At 56.2% G+C, this 19,554-nt stretch overlaps 8 protein-coding genes across 8 annotated transcripts; 3 read left to right on the top strand and 5 right to left on the bottom strand.

Moving 5' to 3' along the window:
- Positions 1 to 120: 120 nt before the first annotated feature.
- On the top strand, positions 121 to 1,405 carry BGZ61DRAFT_437121 (uncharacterized protein). Its single transcript, XM_046244073.1, has one exon. The coding sequence runs from the start codon at positions 283 to 285 to the stop codon at positions 997 to 999; it is 717 nt and encodes a 238-aa protein (XP_046111624.1). The 5' UTR covers positions 121 to 282; the 3' UTR covers positions 1,000 to 1,405.
- On the bottom strand, positions 1,406 to 4,340 carry BGZ61DRAFT_501501 (kinase-like domain-containing protein). The gene is made up of 4 exons (XM_046251707.1): positions 3,285 to 4,340; positions 2,705 to 3,205; positions 2,178 to 2,651; positions 1,406 to 2,122 (listed from the first exon to the last, which is right to left on the bottom strand). The coding sequence occupies exons 1-4, from the start codon at positions 3,914 to 3,916 to the stop codon at positions 1,819 to 1,821; spliced, it is 1,911 nt and encodes a 636-aa protein (XP_046111623.1). The 5' UTR covers positions 3,917 to 4,340; the 3' UTR covers positions 1,406 to 1,818.
- A 680-nt stretch (positions 4,341 to 5,020) lies between these two features.
- BGZ61DRAFT_470345 (inner membrane protein import complex subunit Tim54-domain-containing protein) lies at positions 5,021 to 7,793 on the top strand (the record flags this gene model as incomplete). The annotated part of the gene is made up of 2 exons (XM_046248067.1): positions 5,021 to 6,060; positions 6,374 to 7,793. The coding sequence occupies 2 exons, from the start codon at positions 5,021 to 5,023 to the stop codon at positions 7,791 to 7,793; spliced, it is 2,460 nt and encodes an 819-aa protein (XP_046111622.1).
- A 298-nt stretch (positions 7,794 to 8,091) lies between these two features.
- On the bottom strand, positions 8,092 to 8,888 carry BGZ61DRAFT_525056 (N-terminal domain of NEFA-interacting nuclear protein NIP30-domain-containing protein; the record flags this gene model as incomplete). Its single annotated transcript, XM_046252698.1, has 2 exons — positions 8,092 to 8,552; positions 8,648 to 8,888. The coding sequence occupies 2 exons, from the start codon at positions 8,886 to 8,888 to the stop codon at positions 8,092 to 8,094; spliced, it is 702 nt and encodes a 233-aa protein (XP_046111621.1).
- A 653-nt stretch (positions 8,889 to 9,541) lies between these two features.
- BGZ61DRAFT_3999 (uncharacterized protein) lies at positions 9,542 to 10,697 on the bottom strand. Its single transcript, XM_046243020.1, has 3 exons — positions 10,567 to 10,697; positions 10,214 to 10,427; positions 9,542 to 10,158 (listed from the first exon to the last, which is right to left on the bottom strand). The coding sequence occupies exons 2-3, from the start codon at positions 10,287 to 10,289 to the stop codon at positions 9,707 to 9,709; spliced, it is 528 nt and encodes a 175-aa protein (XP_046111620.1). The 5' UTR covers positions 10,290 to 10,427; positions 10,567 to 10,697; the 3' UTR covers positions 9,542 to 9,706.
- On the bottom strand, positions 10,336 to 10,925 carry BGZ61DRAFT_4039 (uncharacterized protein). The gene has a single exon (XM_046243116.1). It carries the CDS (start codon positions 10,781 to 10,783, stop codon positions 10,442 to 10,444), a length of 342 nt encoding a protein of 113 aa, XP_046111619.1. The 5' UTR covers positions 10,784 to 10,925; the 3' UTR covers positions 10,336 to 10,441.
- A 42-nt stretch (positions 10,926 to 10,967) lies between these two features.
- BGZ61DRAFT_338968 (uncharacterized protein) lies at positions 10,968 to 11,966 on the bottom strand (the record flags this gene model as incomplete). Its single annotated transcript, XM_046239182.1, has 1 exon — positions 10,968 to 11,966. One exon carries the CDS (start codon positions 11,964 to 11,966, stop codon positions 10,968 to 10,970), a length of 999 nt encoding a protein of 332 aa, XP_046111618.1.
- A 1,138-nt stretch (positions 11,967 to 13,104) lies between these two features.
- BGZ61DRAFT_511554 (uncharacterized protein) lies at positions 13,105 to 14,996 on the top strand (the record flags this gene model as incomplete). Its single annotated transcript, XM_046252124.1, has 5 exons — positions 13,105 to 13,245; positions 13,472 to 14,039; positions 14,087 to 14,311; positions 14,344 to 14,576; positions 14,706 to 14,996. 5 exons carry the CDS (start codon positions 13,105 to 13,107, stop codon positions 14,877 to 14,879), a joined length of 1,341 nt encoding a protein of 446 aa, XP_046111617.1. The 3' UTR covers positions 14,880 to 14,996.
- Positions 14,997 to 19,554: the final 4,558 nt, after the last annotated feature.

Below are 19,554 nucleotides of genomic sequence, written 5' to 3'. Positions count from 1 at the left end.
GGTTGTGAGGTTGTAAGTTCCTTATACTGTGAAGGCGTCGCTGCTGTGATTGGTGGGTGTCGTCCCCATAATAATTTTCCGACCTGGCTCACCTTGGTTGGTGAGGCTGGCGCTCCTTCCCCAGACCATGAGCTTTTCGCAGCCCTGCGTTGGAACTATCACCTCCACCGTCTTGTCTCCCTCAGCCTCGCGACCCGACAACTTCAACTTCAACTTCAGCCTCTCTTCTACAACCAACTCGAGCAACCACCCCCCCAAGCGCCCGCCCATCGCCCAGTCGCAATGGACTTCCAGAACCGCGCCGGCTCCAAGTTCGGCGGCGGCGGCGTCGCGTCGCAGTCGGCCACCAACGCGGACCGCCGCGAGCGCCTGCGCAAGCTCGCCCTCGAGACCATCGACCTCGACAAAGATCCCTACTTCTTCAAGAACCACGTCGGCTCCTTCGAGTGCCGCCTGTGCCTGACCGTCCACCAGAACGACGGCTCCTACCTCGCCCACACCCAGGGCAAGAAGCATCAGACCAACCTCGCCCGCCGCGCCGCCCGCGAGCAGAAGGAGGGCAAGCAGGCTGTCGACCCGGCCACCGGCTTGCCCGTCGGCGTCTCGGGCGTCGGCTTCGGCGCGCGCCGCAACGTCGTCAAGATCGGCCGCCCCGGCTACAAGATCACAAAGATTCGCGACCCCGTTACCCGTCAGCAGGGCCTGCTCTTCCAGCTGCAGTACCCGGACGCCACCCCGGAAACCGCCCCCAAGTGGCAGGTCATGAACGCCTTCACCCAGCACATCGAGGAGCCCGATAAGAACTTCCAGTACCTACTCGTCGCCGCCGAGCCCTACGAGACGGTCGGCTTCAAGATCCCCGCCCGCGAGCTCGACAAGCGCGAGGACCGTCAGTTCTGCTTCTGGGACCCGGACGCCAAGGAGTACTGGATCCAGGTTATGTTCATGACGGAGCGGGAGGAGCGCTTCAACGCCGCGCCAGGTCTGACGGCGCGGTAATGGGAGGGACTGACAGGGTTGGCGGTTAAGAGACACAACGGACAGATGTCGAAGATAAACGGGACATAACGATCCAAAAAAAGTATACCATGCGCTGCAGCCCACATAACGGGACATGCAGTCGTCACAGAAGAGTAGGATGGCGTTAGGCACTCTCTGCGGTTCAGGGGCATGGCGCAACGGACGCTCTTGCGACGAGCAGGCGAGGATTGCGCACGAAGAAGAAGGGACCAACCTCGCGTCATCAAGAGGCTCTTCGCTGGCCAAGAATCTTCAGCTTCTTGGGCCTGGGATAATGACTAGAATGTATATACAATATGATTAGGTATGATTAGGCCATACTTATTGGCTAGGAGTTGGGTGGCAGGTCCTTGGGCTTCAAATCACATGCACACAGATCTTCATGTACCAGCTACTTTTTTTCAATTAGGCTTTAATGGCTATGAGCACGTCTATACCTCATCTTTTAGAGACATGCCCAGGACAATAAAATGGCAAGATATAGCACACGCTTCACCCAAGTCTAAGTGCCAACCTTTCAACTCAACCCTCCCGCCTGTTGGATTACGTACAAATATTGCAAAAGAGGAGCCTGGGGTAATGACGAGAGAGACGAGAGGCAGATCCTGAAAGGTGGAAGAGGATAGTTGGCCCCAGATCCACGCTACGCCGTCTGACAACCGCTGAACAGCAACATTTCCGCGCTCGTTGCATTGCTACCGCCCACTCTCTTCCCGCCGGGCTAGAGGAAGTCCATTCGCAGAGCAAGATTCTCTCGATCATGTAAGTAGGTTGAGTGTTTGTCCTTCCAGGCTGCAATTATCGGAAGTTGTTATCGAACCGCTTGAAAGTGTAGCCGATGAAGGGCAAGCTCATTTCCGGAGTCTCCTCCACAGGGCCACGGCCCGACTGGAGGGCCTGAGCCTTGAGGACCGTCGCGTTGTCGGTCTGGTCAATTTCATCGGTAGGGAAGTAGGTCGTGTCGATGTTGGACGTCAAGCGCGGCTCAAAAGGAGCTCGGATTCTACGCAGGCTGTCGAACTCGACGCCACGGAAGAAGGCGTGGCTCTTGATCTCATGTGCACCGGCCCGACCAAGTCGGTTCTCGGTGTTGCAAACCATGCTAGAAAAGGGGTTAGCGCTCATCCAACTGCATCAAGAGAGGAGAAAGAACCAACCTTCGGATCAGATTCTCCGCGTCAACGCCCAGTGTGATGTCGTCGGGGAAGTACAGGGTTTGCCTCCAGTTGACAATCTTGCGGTAGGTGTCATGGCTATCCTCGGCACAGAACGGGGGCCAGCCAACCAAGCACTCGAACATGATAGTTCCCAGTGACCACCAATCGCAGTCAAAGGTGTATCCGTGTCCAGTGAAAATTTCAGGGGCGATGTAGTCAGGGGTTCCGACGGTGGAGTAGGCCATCAGTCTTCGTGACCGTCGCCAATCGTTGATCTGGGATCGGTTGCTAACAGTAAGGTTGATCTGGTCAATGGCCACGGAGGTTCGGTCACGGGGACGGTTGGACCGGCCCTGCAACAGCTGCTGGTAATAGTTGTTGTCGTGAAGTCTGTGGAAGCCAGTAGAGAGACCGAAATCGGTCAACTTGACGTGACCGCCTCGATCAAGGAGAATATTGTCAGGCTTAATATCACTGTTTCAGGGTCAGATATGTTTTCAAGGAAGGGGAAACGAAAGTTCTCATACCGATGGATAAAACCGAGCTTGTGGACGGCGTCAATGGCGAGGACAATCTCGGCAATGTAGAATCGCGTAATATCCTCAGAGAAGATTTCGTACTTGATAAGCATGGTCATGAGATCTCCACCAGGCAAGAACTCCATCAACATGTAGAGGAAGTACGAGTCCTGGAAGGTAGTGTAGAGCTTGACGACCCAAGGACTGTCGGACTCGGCGAGAATGTCTCGCTCTGATCGAACGTGGGCCAGCTGGTCCTTTTTGAACATTTCCGTCTTGATAAGAGACTTCATGGCGTAGACCTTGCCGTCTCCCTTCTTCTGCACCAACTTGACCTCTCCGAAAGCACCCTTTCCGATAATCTTGACGGTGTTGTAGTTTTCGGGCTTGTCCTTTGTTCGCAGGAAACGGAGATACTGGCCCTCCTTCCTTCCGGCAGTGGACCATAGCTGCTCTCTCCGACCTGAGCTCTGGCCCGGGTCCTGGAGCTTCTGCTCCAGCTCGCTCTGTCTATTTACGGGCAAGGTCACGAGTCAGTCACATGGGCTTGCTTGAGACATGCAGCAATGATTTCCCGGGAATAACGAACCTTTGATTGCGCTCCCTAGCACGCTTGACACTGTCCTTGAAGAAATCAGCGGCCAGCTGAGAGCATTTCTTCTGGTTGCTGTTGGCACTGGAGCCGTATCGGTCGGGGTTGCGCTCGGGGGCTTGCTGGAACTCGGGAACAGGAGCGGCGGTCTGGCCAGGCATGGGTGGAGCATTCATGTAGTTGTTGTACCCAGGCTGCTGTCCCGATGCGCCAGCAGTTCTAGGACGCTGTGGAGGTGCCCGAGAGCCATACTGCTGGGCTCTGGCGGCGCCTCCCAGGTTCTGGTGGGAGAACTGGTGAGCAAGGCCGGTGTTGGGGTCGTTGGTGCCCGGTGTGTTGGATCGCGGCTGGTAGGCGGCGTTCTGGTTGGCGTAGTCATTGCCCGGTTGGCCCTGGTACTGAGGAGCGTACTGGTTGTTCTGGACAAAATAGCCCTGGGCGTTGTAGCCGCCGCCGGCGTATTGTTGTTGCTGCTGCTGGTGTTGCATGGCGGGCTGCCCAGAGCCGGAGGGGAAGACGGGCTGTGGGAATGTCGAGGGGGTGGTTGGATACGTGCGGTCGGAAGCGGTGAGGCGGTCGTTGCTGTTGCCTCCAAAGTTGAGGAACAGGCGGTTGTTATTAGAATCCATCGTGGGATCAACTCGTCTCGACTGGACTCGAGCGGGCGGATGGGCGAGGGGAGAGAGGGATGGGAACGGCGAGTTTCAGGAGATGTCCAGGGGGCAGACACTGGGCACTGGGCACTGGGCAGCGGGACGGGGCGCCGCTGCGATTTGGGGGGGGGGTTAATAAGAACTTAAGTTGGGATGGCGGAGAGCCTGTGGAGGCTAGAATCCCTCCAAGGAAGCAAGTGGGCTGGATCGCAGAGCAAGCGCTAGCGAAGGCCCAGATGCAAAAGGCAGGCGAGCGGGATGGGATATATTGGAGCGGACGAGGTCTGGGGGGAGAGGTTGAGAGATGACAGATACAAGTAGGTAGTAAGAGGTGAGGTGGGAGTCTCGAAACGCGCAAGGACGCTGGCACTGGACCTCACAGGTTCGAGGGGTCGGCCTGGTCCGTCTTGGATCCAATGGACGGGACCCAATGCATCCAATGGATGGTTTTTAGCGGTTTAGAGGTTTGGCGGTTAGGCCATGCATGCGCTGGAGTGGCGACGGGCCATGCGCTGGAAGTGGCAATCCACGGGCGAGCTCAGTGCACCCATTCAGTGCACCCACCCACCGCGCACCACAGGCGGCCCTCTAAAACATGGACCCCCCTGGAACCCGGAATTTGAAGTCCACCCGTGATGGGACTGATGTACCATATCAGAGACGAGTTGCGTTTATCTGAAATTGAAGAAGATATTTCTCCATCGCAGACGGGTATTTAATGGATTTTAGTCCCGATCCAGAGAAAGTCGAGGAATCGAGGCAAGTTATGTTCCGTGCACTTTGTGAGGGTTGCGTCTTTGCATCTCCCACCGCCACTCACTGCTATAATTATTCTGAGGTGTCGGACGCGCAACCCAGGTTAGCCAAGAAGAAGCGGGCAAAACAACGAAGTCGGTCAGTTTCAATTGTCCTTCGGCCACCTTCCATCCTCAATTCCCATCCCAAATTCTCGTTTCCTCCCCTCTTCCTTCCCCCTCGGCCAAGACTGACACTAATTACCTTACTTCTTAGCTAGAACGCCGCCTGCGGTGATGATCCAAAGCGGGATGGAGAGGACCGCTCCGTGGCTCAGGCGCCTTCATGCCCTGGGGCGAACTTTGGGCTCCAGCAGCTCCTTTTCATCAGGCGTCGAACCCACCACCACCCCAGCATCAACACCAGCTAACTGCAACGCAACAGCGCTGGCTCGCCAGGGATGGAACACGCCTTCAGGGAGCTCCCAGCGACACTCGCCGTGTCAGGGGCTTCCTGGTCCAATCCCCGCCCCCGGAGCCGGAGCCTCAGGTCAACCTGCGGCCTGCGGCACCGCCCACTTCAGTTTTAGTAGGCCCATTATACCCGTTCACGCCAGAGCTGGCGCCGGAAAAGCACACATTCCCCCGAGACACACGATTTAAGCCCATGGAGATGCCAGGCTTGGCTATACTACATTGCAGTCCTCGTCTCGTCTCCATTCGAAATCAACCTGAATCACGCTGGGCGGTGGCAGTGAAGGGGGCAGTGACGCCAACAGAAACCGGACAGTACATGGGAAACGGGAGACGAGAGACGGGATGCACACACGCGTCCATGTCGAGTCAAGCTGAACCTCTCATAAACCGAGTCGAGTTGGGTCATCCATGCCGCCATGCCGCCACGCCGCCACGCCTTCGTCGCTCCCGTGTTGCATCCGCAGCCCGTGCTTCCCACATGGCGAGCCATGGGTTACCAAGTACATACCCCCTTTCACACGGCCGAGTGCTCTTTGTGCCCGTCCAAGCGTTGGTTGATGTGACTCTGCTTTTGTCTAGATTAGTTAGGCAATCCCGGAAAGTCAGTCCGGGAGCAATGATGCCATCTCCATCTACAGAAGTGCAACACACAACGTGTTATAACGCCCAACTCCGCCGCCTACGACAAATCTCAAACGTATGGTCCATTGTCTCTTCCAAGGCAGTATCACATGCGACCTGCAACATGCCGCATGCTGTGCATCCAACATGCGGCACGGAAATCTTGTTGCCAGCCAACAACCGGGGTCTCGTCATATTCCAGAAGCCTTGTAGAAGCCCCAGTATACATGACAATGTAGCGACATTCGCCAGTGCCAATTTTCAAGCACTTTTTAATTACTTGCTCAAGTGAAGCCTTCATGGCCAAGACCTTCGTGCTACCTCGCCAGATTTCCAGGAAATGACACCGATATACCCTTGTCTACAACCGACATGGATGCAGCTGCTCCGTCTCCGGCTCGCGGAGGCGGAAGCTTGAAGACGGAACCGAAGTATTTCCATCCCGGGGCTTATCGGCCCAGCTCTTATCGCGGCCAATTTTTTTGCTACAGGACGATGCGCAACCGCCACAACTCGGCCAGCAGTATAACGAGGCCTGTCGTTTGTCCGGTAACGGGTTCTAATCCGTCTGAATATTGAGGGTTTGCCCATATCTCTTGAGTCTCATCCGTCCTTCACCCCGGATCTCCTCCAACATGGCCGAGTCCAACCCCCCCGCCCAGCCCGCCGGCACCGGCACCGGCGCAACATACAAGGCGCCTACTCCTCCTTCGAAACCGAACCCCGTCTTCAAGATGATGGGCCTGCCAAACCTCCCCCGGAAACTGCCTTCACGCAACTGGATGATCTTCTGGACTATCACCGGCACCATCACCGCCGCTATCGTCTACGACAAGCGGGAGAAGAGACGGGCCACGGCCAAGTGGCGGCATATCGTCGCTCCCCTCGCCACGGAGCCCATCGGCGCCGCCAACCAGCTCCCTCGCAAGTTAACCATCTACCTCGCGGCCCCTCCCGGCGATGGCCTGCGAGTCACCCAGGATCATTTCCTCGAGTACGCCAAGCCTGTCCTGGCTGCGTCCGGCCTCGACTGGGAGTTCGTTCAGGGAAGACAGCAGGGCGATGTAAGGGCCGCAGTGGCCGAGAAGATTCGTCGGTCGAGGAGGGGGCATGAACGGCCAGGCGAGGACGCGCTGAAGACGGATGACAACATGGTCGAAGAATTGAGAAAGAGGATGGGCGTGCCAGAATACGAGGGCGTCAATGGCGACGTCGTTTTCGGACTGCACGCATGGAAAGAATATGTGCGAGGACTACATGAGGGATGGCTTGGACCCCTTGACGCTCCCTCTCTCCCAGAACCTGAGACGAAAACTGCTCCCGCGGATGTCCCTCCCCCTCTAGATACCCCTCCTGCAGCTGAACAGGCTGAGGGCGGCAAGCCCGAGGAGAAGAAGAAGGAGGAGAAAAAGGAAGAGAAGAAAACTGAGCGGCCTCCTCAACCGCTGCCGTACAACTCCCCGGACGACTACTCCCTGGCCAACCTCCCCGCCCAAATCCCCGCCGAGTTCAACCCCTCCAACCCCATCGTCTTTCCCCACCGCCTCGGTTTCCGCCACACCTTTGTCCGCCTCGGCCGTTTCTTCACCCGCCGCAAGCTGGCCGACGAGATCGGCCGCGAAGTTGCGGCCGTGTGCTTCGCCGCCTCCGCCCGGGAGTGGCGCGAGGCCGACGGCATGCACGAGCAGCAGCTCGTCCTGGCCCAGGAGGAGCAGGACTGGCCCAAGTCAGTGTGGAAGGACGAGCCTGTTGAGGCCGCCGACGAGAACGCTCCGGCCCCCCCACCCAAGGAGAAGATCTGGACATCGCCTCTCGTCGTCGACGCCCGCCTCATGCAGCGCATGCGCCGCTTTGAGATCAGCCCCGAGCTCGAGGCCCGCGCAGCCGCCTTCGTTGTCCCCGAGGCCGAGGTTGAGGGCTGGCTCAAGGGCGGCCTGCGCAGTCTCTGGCGCTGGGGCGTTGACTCGTGGAACAGCAAGCCCTATCGCCCCAACGTAGGCGACATCAACAGTGACGAGTAAACATGATTTGACGGCTACGAAGGACAAGAAACGCCCCCCAAAAAACGTGTCTGTATGTATATTAGAACCCGGCGAGGAATGGCTGGTATGTGATGAGGATGCTTTTGTATATCAATGTTATACCAGGAGGCAAGGGAGCGATAGGTGGTGCGGTGCATCTACGGATATAGGAGGGACGACATCTATGCTACTGTACTTTGTAATCCAAAAGCATTTACTCCCCTTCACAAACAGTCGACATGTCCTGAGAGATGCTACTTGCGGCGAAAGAACATGTCTGGTATCTTGGCTTCCATTGCTAGTCGTCGTCGTCTGAGTCGCTTCCATATCCCACCAGTCCCAGAGCCTTCCTCTCCGGCGGCTTCGTAGCCTCCTCCGGCTTCTTTACCTCGCTCTCCACAGTCTTAATGGGCTGTTCCTTGGCTGCCTTCTTCTCGATATCCGCCTCTCCATTACTCACCCTCCTCCTCACGCCCTTGACCTCGCGGTCCTTGACACGCTTCCTCTTCTTTCCCACGCCCCACGACTCGCCCTCGCCTTCGACGCCTACATCCTCGCCGCCAGCATCTGGTGCCTCGCCTCCCCCCTTCTGCCGCTCTCGGAACGCCTTCAGGCCTTCTTCCGTCTCCCGCCGGACGCGATCCTCCTCTGCGCGCTTGGCCGCGCGGACGTCGTCGAGAAAATCAATCTCGTCGTCATCCAGCGCGCGGAACTGGTTGCGCAGCTTCGATTGCTCTTCAAAGGCAGCTTGTTTTGCAGCTACACGCCAAGTTTTCCATCATCAGTTTACACCAATCCTCCAAAAACAAGGGCATTGCCACTCCTGGGGGGACAAGGAGACGAGAACATCGAACCTTTATTAGCCTCCAGGATATCAAAAAGACTCCGTTCACCCTCGCCGGACGCCGCCTTGACACGCTGCTCCTCGCGCCGGCGCCGGTCCGCTTCGAGTTCCTGCTGCACCGCCTCCCACTCCTTGGTCTTAGCCCCGGCGTGGAGGGGCTTTGCAGAAGCGGTGCTGCCACTGGCCGGTGCGTCTTTGGAGACTTCGCCGCTGGAGCTAATAGTGCCCCCCGAGACGAAGCGGCTCGACATGATGGCTGTGCCGGAGTTCTCTTAGATGGCGAGTGCCAGATGCGAGTTGCCAGATGTTGGTCGCCAGTCGCAACGATGCGGTGTGGGTTCAGCAGGAGCTAAGGAGGCGCAATGGCCTAGTTACTGGGGTTAGTTCCAGTTGGAATTGATGCTCAGGAATTTGTTGTATGTTATATTTGTCAACTGAGGAATCCTGATGAGGTCTGGTCATGAAGGCCCAGATGTTTTCCGATAATCAGCCGTGGAGGACTCTACAACGCTGGGACTTCATCCGACTTTGCGCAATGCAGCATCAATTGCCAGCCAACGAATACCCAATCCTTGACCAAGGGCAGACAGACAGCAAGGCATTTGCACTGACAATTCGAATCCGAGTGAGCGTTATTTCATTTTCATTTGCTAATCTAGGAGGACCCGAAGCGAGAGGTCGTGCTCTAATTGCGGCACGCCAACGAATGAACAATTCTCGCTCCGGATTTCATACCTAAGAAACTCCAAGCCGTCCAGACTCAAATCAAGCGAGACCAGGTCGTGCAGGAGCCTCGAACACGAAAAAGAAAGAAAGAAAAACCCCCGAAATCGCATTCCTGCCCCCTTTTGCCCTGCACAATGCTGTGCGAAAGAGCCCATGCCCGAAACCCAGCAATAGAGCACGCCTTTCGAGACGGCAAACAAGACTCGAAACATCTTCACCAAGCGGTCCCTTTGCCCTCTTGTCCCGGGCCAAGTCAGCCGCCAGTCCCATAAAATATCATTCCATATCATGAAGAATAAACCGATGCGGTAGCTTGAAGACACCCAACCAAAATGATTCCCCATTAAGCCGGTGCAAAAGAAGCAAACTTCCTAATAGAGCCCCCTCCTCTACTGATGCCGAAACCATGAAGACAACGTCTAAGATCGTAAAAAAAACAGCCACCGAGTGGAACTGGTGAGCTCATCTGCGCGTCGGCTTGTCCGAGGGACGCGAGGGCATCAATCCAGCCTCGGGGCAGAAAAGCAGAAGAACAACGTATCATACCAAAGAAAACCCATCCCATATTCCCCGTTTTACCCGCTAGAACGCAATGCATGAACCCCATCATGTAGACCCTTTTTCGTGGACAGAAACCGTCATCTGTCACACCCAACAATAAAACATGAACATGTGCAAAAATATATACTGTCCCCAAACTTTTTTTCAAGTTCGTCAAGTGAGGTGTCTCGTTGGAATCCGTTCGTAAATGACGCAATTTCCTTAGACTGAGGCGAGAGTCTTGTCGTGCAAACTCTGGACGTGAACCTCTTAGGACAAAGAACAAAAATCGACTTGGGCCAAACGCAACTAATCGGGGTCGCATCTCGAAGTCGTTGCGCACAAAAGAAAGATGAAGCGAGCGGCCGCGGCACGCCAACCACCATTAAGTGGTACAATTTTGTTTTCACCTGATCGATGCTCTACCCTTTTCTAGGGTATCAGAACCAGATAGATCCCAGGGCAGTGCGATGGTGCATCATCCATGTGATCGGACATGAACGGACGGCAAACGGCTCCTCGCCCTGTGTTCAAGTCGTTATCTCAGACTGAGTGGCAATGCTGAGATATGTCGATATTCATGATCATACCGTATGATATGAAGGAAGACGCCAGATGTCGGATGAAAAAGACGTAAAAACCGCGCGTCTATCGGAACCGTACCGTGTAATGTGGAGCCCAAAACCAAAACGCCGGGTGTGACCATTATAGAGCGTATACCAGTAAAGAAAAAAAAATGTCGCGGTATCGAGGAAGCTTTTGGATGCAATGTGAAGTACCATGCCGTACGTGGAGGCATTCTTCGTGAACCCACAACTCCTCTTCCGGATGCGACAATGAAAAAAAGAAAAATCCTGAGAATGATCCGCCGAAAGGTCATCGTTTGAACAATTTTGTCGTGCCTGGGGTATCTGAAGATGCGAATGTATCGTTCTCGGGATGCGCGTGAAGAAAAATCGTGGCCGTAAAACTGAAAACCTTTACTTCTTTTTTGTGAGACCAACGCCCTTATTTCGAGGGCAATTAAGCCTCCTTCCAGTAGGAGGAAATTGGTAATTTCCCCATCAACCCATGACTGGCTGGCTGTAACCGTGAGGCACGAAGTACGGGACTTGCTGCTTCATCGGGTCCACACATCCGGGGCAACTGCACTCAGCCAACCCATGCTCCCACATGTTCTGAGAGTAAGGGTAGTGACCGTTGTGATTGTTGTGTCGGGATGGGTAGAAGCTGCTGTAGGCAGGGGGCTGGGGGTATCGACTGCTGTACTGGGCAGCAGCTTGAGAGAACCACTCGTTGTAGCGGGCATTGCTCGACGTGGCCGACATGGAGTAGTCTGGAGTGCCATAGCCCGAGTCGGGGGGAGTGAGGGGTGCACTCCAGGGGTTGTGAGCCCAGTTGGCATCACGAGAGCGGTAGGTGTGCTGCTGGGCCTTCATGGCCTGGTAACGCTCGTACTCTGCGACCTGCTCCTGCAGGTAACGCGAGTGAGGAGAAGTGCGGTGGCCGCTGTGTCTCGCGAGCTCGGTGTCGATGGCGGGGACGAGAGAAGCGAGTCTCTCACGGCTGACCTGGGCAGCCTGTCGCTTCTTCATGTCCTGCCACTCGCGCCAGTTCTCGAGCCAAGCTTGGTAGTCCTTGCTAAGATCAAGGTTGACATAGAGACGCCAGCCCATGGATTCGACCCAGTCGAACTCCAGAGCGTTGAGTTCGGAAACGGCGATGCCACTAACCTCCGACCAGGAGCGGTTTTGGAAGGTGTTGTCATCGAGGAACTTGCTGCCGAGGAGAAGCGAGACGGTGAGGTACCGCCAGACCTGGCCCTCTGAGGCCTTGTAGGGGCCCTGTCCCTTCATGGTGTTGATTCTCTTGGCGAGGTAGTTCATTCCTAGAAGGATGGTGGTGCTTGGAAGTCTCGTCGACGTGAGGATCTGAGAGACGAACTTGCGGAAGGGCGAGGTGACCGGGGCATCAGGGGTCACGACTCGCGTAGCCATCTCAGCCACGTACTCAGCCATCATGTCGACCTCATAATCGAGGACGGCACATACGCCTCCGGGCATGATGACGGTATTTGGGAGAGTCCGACGAAGATCGAAGAGCGACCTTTGCCGGAAAAGAACAGACGACGGAGCACGGAAACACGACTGTGGATAGATACCACAGTTTAGTGAGATCGAGTTCCGAGGTCAAATTTTGAGAGCGACGAAGCAGAGGGGGAGGATCGACGCGGGATTCAGTTGTCGGATCGGGCCATTTAAGGGTGATCCGGAAATATCCTGTCGATTGATGATGTAGACAAGACTGACGGTGTGGATGTTTCGAGTATTCGAGAGAATTTCCAACAGACAAGATGGTCAACCGAAAAAAGGGACCTTCAGCAGCTCTGTTTGGATCGAGATGAAGAGATCTGAATCGTTCAAGTGAAGAACCTGTGTAGGAAACCTGGAAAAGGCCACGAGGATCTAAGCACCCTGACAAAATTAGTCATGCCGAAATACTCAAAGTTATGTCATCTTCATGGTCTAGTCGGTCGAGTGTCTGTGGCAAGATTGTCGGTGTTTAGGAGAGGCGCGTGGGCGGATCAGTCGAGAGAAAGGTGGCATCTGATATCGGAGATGGCGCAGTAGATGGTCGACGTAGAAAACAAGGGACCGGTGCGTTTTGTGTGATGATCAGGCCGCTCGATGCTTTCGTGGACAAAGGTTGTTTCCCAGAACAGAGGAGCAATGATCGAGTGGTCGGAGGTAACGCAACGGGTGGTCGACAACTCGTGGACTAGACGCGGAAGATGGAAGAGTGGCAGAGCGGTACTCACCAGAAGGGAATGTTGCCGATGGACGAGAGAGAGAGGGAGAGGGAGGGAGGGAGAAAGCCCGAGACTGCGATATCCCAAAGGTTGGTGGAAGAAGTGGACGCTTGGGCGTTGACCACTGGAGCACGGAACCCTAGGGAAATAACACAGCGACCTGCACCAGAAATGAAACTGGAGTCGGACGGGCAGAGAGGCTCGCGCGAAAAAAGACCTGAATCCTGACGTCGACGAACCAAAGGGGGGTTCGTGACTGGTGGTTGTCGAGGAATTGGCGGATTCGGTTTTTGTCGTGGAGGAGAGAGATGGAGAGGGATGAAGAGGAAGGAGACGGAGGTAGGAGAAGAGGATGAAGGTCAAGAGACGAAGAGGAGGGAGAGGATGGGAAGATGGGGGAGACGGGGATGGAGTGTGTGGAGGAGGAGGAGGGCGTGTGGCAGTTGAAGGATGGGCCGGCGAGTTGTGTGCAGCGTACCCAGCGTGTGCCCAGTGAGCCCAGCATGGAGCGAGGCCAGGAGGCGTGGGAGCGGGTGAGGGCGTGGAGGAGAGGGTGCGGCGCGTGGGGCGTGGGGCGTGGAGCCAGTGGGAAATGGATCCCTTAGCCTACCTGGTACCTAGAGGCTAGCATGGCAGCATGGCATGGCATGGCATGGCATGGGCTGGGCTGGGGCGGGCGGATGGCAAGGTGCTGGGCGAGCGAGTGAATGACTGACTGACTGACTCCAGCACCACTACGGCTTGGGGTACGTACCATAGTACTGTACCGTACCTGGGCCCGGAGCAGCGCAACGGTTGGGCAACCGGCTGTTGTGGGCTGTGGACTGTGGGCTGGCCACCAGTGTGGGCAATGGCCAGTGGGCGGAGGTAGCGCGCAAGCCAGCATCTCAGCAGCCAGCCAGCGAACGGCAGCCAGCGGGCTTGTCCAGGGAAGGTAAGGGAAGTCCAGGGCAGGGCAGGGCAGGGCCGCCCACTGCACGGAGTACTTCGGGCTCATCTAAACGGACTGCTCTACCACCGCCGCGGCCTGGTGACCACCCGACACCTCCTCTGTGCACGCACAACACAGTGCCGCCACTACCTCCAGCCAGCTCGTACCAGCCAGCCAGTATTCGGACAGCGGGTACTCCGTGCCTCTCTCGCTCCCCCTCGCTCCTACGCCCAGCCGTCCTCCGTCCAGCACAGTCGCAGTACTACTGCACCACCATGGAGCCCACACCACCGAGGAGCCCACCAAGTCCACCGCTCCACCACCTCAGTCCAGTCAGGCAAGGTGTTCAGGCGCAGGGCCCCAGCAGGGCATGCCGGCCGCCCCCTAGGCAGTACAGTACATTCGGCTTCGTAACTTCGTAGGCCTCTACTTTGCCAACCTAGGACGGGGCTGCTCTCAATCAAGCCTGGGTTGGAGTGATGGCCCCATGGCTGCTTGCCAGCTTGCTCTCTTGTCCGTTGCCGAAGTTTGGTTCTGGCTGCACTTCCATGTGTGGCTACGAATACGTATCTATCCTACACACGAAGTATGGAGTACGCGCACACCAGTCAGTACTCCAGTACTCCAGTACTCCGTACCATACCTCGTATTCCGAGCGGATAGGATCGGTAGGTTTAACCATATACGTGGATGAGGTCAGGCAGACGAGCCAGCACAACCCGCCAGGTGAGCAAACCGGGCACCTTTGTCTCTGGTGTCCTGAATGCCGTGGTTCATTTACATTCCGCGAGCAAGCCGACAGTCCCATGTGTTTACCCATTTCCCAGTGAACAAACCCTGGCCGTGCTCTCCGGCGGTACGTACAGGTACCCTTGGCCCAGCCCGACCTCGAGGTACCCGACTGTCGGCTGTCCGGGGGTCGGGTGGTTCATGGTGAATTTTTTTTTTTTCGCTCACTCACACCCGTCCGCCTGGTCGGGGCTCCTCTTTTCTTTAACGCCTGTGCTTGCCGATGGATGGGCCCTTGGCCTCAAATTCGGGGGCTGTGGACACTATTTCTAGTGCTCTAGCCACTCAGATGGCTCAGCTGATGGCATCTTCGGGCCTGGGGGCAGGCCGGCCTGGGGTCCTCGGGGCGAAGGCGAGGGGTGCTCCACCGACCTTCGACATGGGAGTGGGAACCAGGCTGGGACGAGACTCAACCGTCCCTCTGTCCACTCAGCGATCGGGCTGTAGCATCCAGACTCCTCCTCTGTGCAGAACTCCATGCTGTGTATGTCCCGCGACGGGCGTATCTTGGACGGCTTATTCGAGTCTGGATGTCGGTCGGATCCACGGGGCCCTTCTTTCTCTGCAAGGTAGAAGATGATGTTAATAATACACCTTATACCAGCGGCAATGCGCTCAATCCGGACCTGAGCAAATCCTTTGTGGCCAACGTACGAAGTAGGACAGTGCATAGGTACGCAGGTACATACCTCCGAGTGAGCTTCTGCACACTACCATCTCTGCCAGGGCGGGCGTCTTGACGTTGCCGGGGTTGCCCTTCTTGTCGGGGGCTCCATCTCGGGGCCTCCTTCTCGGAGACGCTCCTTCCCTCTCGGGGCCCCGGGGGTGCGTCACTTGGTCCACGGGTGGCCAATGGATTTGGTTTGAGAAGCGTCGGGTGGTTGGAAGGACGTCACCAGTTGCTCTCAATTACCAGTCACCTTCCAGTCACCTTCCAGTCACCACTCACCACTCACCAGTCCCGGGGCGGTTTCCACGAAAAACACTGTGGCCACTGATCTACCGTACTCGCCCTCTCTTAGTGGCGCCCATGCAGCTCCCGACCACTTTATCCACCTCGTCATCAACTTCATCATCGCCAGCCCTCAATCAGCCCTCACCATTCTGGCTCGGCGTCTGCCTGCATCAACCTCAAGTGTATTTTTTGCCATGCGCCATGTCACTGTGTTTGGTCGGGAGATTGGCCCCCCTCCTGAACAATCCCCCTGACTGCGTCTCCTGTGGCATCCAGATTCCCAACATAACAAACTACGAAAACAACAACACGGTACACCTCCAAGCACGGCTTATTAGACGTACAAATTGTGCCTCGTCTCAGTCCCCCTTCTAGCTTTTCTTAGGTCGGCTGATGGGGGCGCAAATGAAGAAGGGGTGGCAAGACTAGCCTTCGAGGTGTGCTTCCAGAAACCTTTCGTCCCATCCACAACCTGCACGGGACGCATGAGGAAGAATGGCACCAAAGACAGGCTTGGAGTTGACGATACGTACCCTCCGGAGTACTGTCGAGACAGACGGACATAGGTACCTAGGTACTGCGCCGCTGCCTGCAGGGATTTCACACGCCGTCGATCAGACCTCACCGTTCTCAAGGGGCGACCAGGGGCAAGCCATGGCATGGCGAGTACCCGGCCAGGATCTCATCCACTGTGGGCCAGGGTTCCTCGCACTCTCCCATCAAGCCATTTCAGTATAGCGGTTCTTGAGGCCTAAGCCCCAGTGGGACCATGGTCCTGGCGCGCTGCGCCGATGGACCAAGCAAGTCGACGGGGCGTCAGCAAGTCTACTGCACGTCAAGCTCAGCAGGTGGCGACGGCTGGGATAATCAAGAGACGAAACTCGGGTGTTTCGCTCTTCAAATCAAACTGGTGCTTGTGGTATGTACGCTCACAAATCCCGCCTAGCAGAGTGGGCTACACACAGTTTGGCCCGTGGCCATTTTCTTTGTATCTTGGAACGACAAATGCCTCGCGTGCCCGTCTGCACAGTTGTGTAAATAAAAACAACAAAGCCCAGGAAAACAAACCCGGGCCACTCAGCACGGTACAGCCGTGAGATACGAAGATGATTCAGCCAGAGAGCCACATTCACCCTGCTCGCGGCCGGAGTCGCACATGCGATGCCATCCTGCCCCCTCAATAAGTTGACATTTCGGAACGCCAGCAGCTAAAATCACCTGCAGCTCCGCCATCGCTCTTGTCGTTTGTCTATTGTGCCACCCTGGATGGAGAATGCGGAGAGAAATGCCTCAGGTCCACTGAGGGCAGCGTACCACTCCACGGACAACGGCGCGCCTTGGAGGACAGACGTGCATCAAGGAGCAAACCCCCCTTTCTTTCACGCGACATCCTCCACCGCAGCCACCGCAGCCGCCTTGACTGCCTGCACCAGCCAGGCGCGGCTGCGCGCAATGTACGTCACGCTTCTTCTCCCCTCCCGCTTCCCCAGCCCATTCACCGCTGCTCTCTCCTCACGCACCAACGACTGGTCTGTCATCCAAACAGCGCCTCCCCTGGCCACCACCAACCCCCAGGAGATTTGGTCCGTCCGTTGGGGGGGCAGAGTTAGAGGATTGCCGGCCAATAGCGTCCTTGTCCAGGAGATTTGATTCATCAACCAGTCTCTCCGTCTCAGCCATATTACCATGTGAACACAACTGGGGCCGGCCTACATTGTTGGTTCGAATCACCTCGCAATGCCCGTTTCAATTAGCACTCTCCCTGCCTGCACTGCCTGCACTGCCTGCCGCGCAAATGAACCGGTACGCTGTCACGCCAACGACCCAGCCAAACAGCAACACATATTTACAAGCCTCCAACATAACCAAGTTGTCTCGCTTCCCTGTGGACAGGGAGAGGGTCTCCAGTCAAGCTTTCCTGCAACATGACGCTCAGAGTCCCATCTCCAGGGGTACGGTTTCTCTGGTGGGGATATTGACAGCCAATTTACATCACTGTCTAAAATCCCCCCCCCCCCCCCCCGAATCCGCCCCTGCGCCGTCGGAGACGAAGATATGCAGCTCTGCAACGAAGAACCCTCAATTGTACCAGCGCCTTCCAGCGCTAGCCGCTGCGCGCATCTCTGGTCTAAGTTAGGGCCGGAAGGCTTGGACTGGCGGTTGTCGATCTGGTGGTCATGCCTGCAAAGGCTGACATGGACAGAACACGCTACCAACATTTGACAGTCAAGGAACCCACATGGATGGATGGCTCACAAAAATAGCCTCGGAATCCACGACAATGTATCATGGGCAACTCGGGACAGTCGACTTGAACGACCAGCGTGTACGCGGCCTGTGTAGGCGTACCTAATCTCGAGTCAAAGAGTGTCCGGGAAGAATATCTTCGGCATTAGCTGGGGGCTCAAGTGACGAGTGCTCGGGGCGACAGCAACAGCCAAGGGTCTAGCAACCCGAGGTCTCTAATACACCAAGCGGTCCCGAGATCCAATTAGGGCCACCTAATTGGCAACCCTGGAGATGAAGGGTTCATTAGATGGACGCCTTGGCCTATGAGACGATAACAGCGTCCTAACCCGAACTTGGGTGTCACAATTGCATCGAAGAGATATCCTGGCCTAGTCCAAGGGTTCACGAGTCCCAGCAATCGAAGACCGTGCCTCTGCTCCCTGGCAAATTAACATCAGGATCTGAAGCATCAACACTCCCGGCTGCCGCAGTTTCAGGAACTGTTAGAGTGATCGCCCATGTACTTGTCTACCATCACCCAGATCATGATGACCACAAAACTGTCGCCTCTCTGGGTCGGGTCACAATTCAACCAGCGTGATTAAGCTGAATGCAATGGCGGTCACCATCTTCAAGCAGCGACGAGTCAACAATTTCCCAGCCTTAATTCCTTCTCGCTGTATAGGTATACCTCCAAGAGCACGCGGATCTAGAGGACTGGGAAAACGTTTAGGTCACGCTAAGGCATTGAAGACGGACAACGCCACAGCCAGGGAAGACCTGGACCAGACCAGACCGCCGAGTGCTGCAAGGTGACCATCTGCAGCTCGCGCTTTGGTAGAGGAGGCGAAGAAGAAAAAAATGCCACAGGCCCCCTACTGGCTTCTCCAACATCTAAAGATGTTAGTATTACCTGCATGTTGTGCAGTGGGGCGCGACCATCCAATCCTCACCGCAAGAACAGCTTCCTTACTCGCGTGACAGGGCAAAGATATTGCCGGCACCATGGACGCGCACCCCGGAACTCACCTGGTGAAAGCGCCTCTGATGGGCGGGTTGTGAGGATGAGGCTACACTAATACCGGTTCGACCCCAACCACCAACTAGCCAGTCCTACGTCGGCGATGCTACTGGCTCTCGCCACGCCGCGCCATCGGCATCTGTCGTTTCTGTGTTGAACCGGACTTAGGAGATAGATCACGATGGAGTTACCACTCCATGTTGCATGCACCCACTTTCGTCACTGAGGCAAACCCAGCCGATGAGTTCTTTTTCTCTCTGTCGCTCACACCGATCGACATACGATGATTGGCCTTAGTGGGCGGCTCTTTGATGAATTGGTCATAGGCATCTTTGCTGTGTGTCTTGATACAACTCGTCTAGCGTTGCAGCCCTTCCTTTCTCGCGCACGGAGAGCGCCCGCAAAGCATCGAGGCAAAATAATGGTACATGCGCGAACGTCCTTGGTCTACAGCGATACATGACAAGACCCGACAGGTTGACGAGTTGGCACCCAATTCTCAGCCACTTGTAGTCATGAGGTAGGGCAATCGCTCAGAGGCGGTGAGTATAAGCCGCAAGTGCATCCAATCCCAATATGGAAGCGATGCATCAAGTAAAAAAGTCCACCACCTCAGCAGTGCCAAAAACCAGAGGCGGCCACTCAGTATTACCTCTGTCTACTAGATAGCCGAACCACAACCGGGGGACCACGACTGAGGGTATTTCAACTACCTGTACTGTCGTCCACGAAGCTATCCCAGAGCAAGAAAAAGAGCAGAGAGCCGCCCAATTCCCAATCCGCTACCCTAGATTAGCCCAAGGTTACGGCTCCTCGTCACCCGACTGGTCAACGCCTTCTGCTCCCACCCTGCAGGCACCTCTTATCCATGATCATCTCGACATCCTACATCGGGGGGACGCTTGCATGCATCGGTG

The sequence above is a fragment of the Ilyonectria robusta genome (assembly GCF_021365365.1).
Source record: "Ilyonectria robusta strain PMI_751 chromosome Unknown BGZ61scaffold_1, whole genome shotgun sequence".
NCBI lineage: Eukaryota > Fungi > Ascomycota > Sordariomycetes > Hypocreales > Nectriaceae > Ilyonectria > Ilyonectria robusta.
Note: the sequence above shows the minus strand (reverse complement) of the source record. Positions and strands in the feature narration are given on the sequence as shown.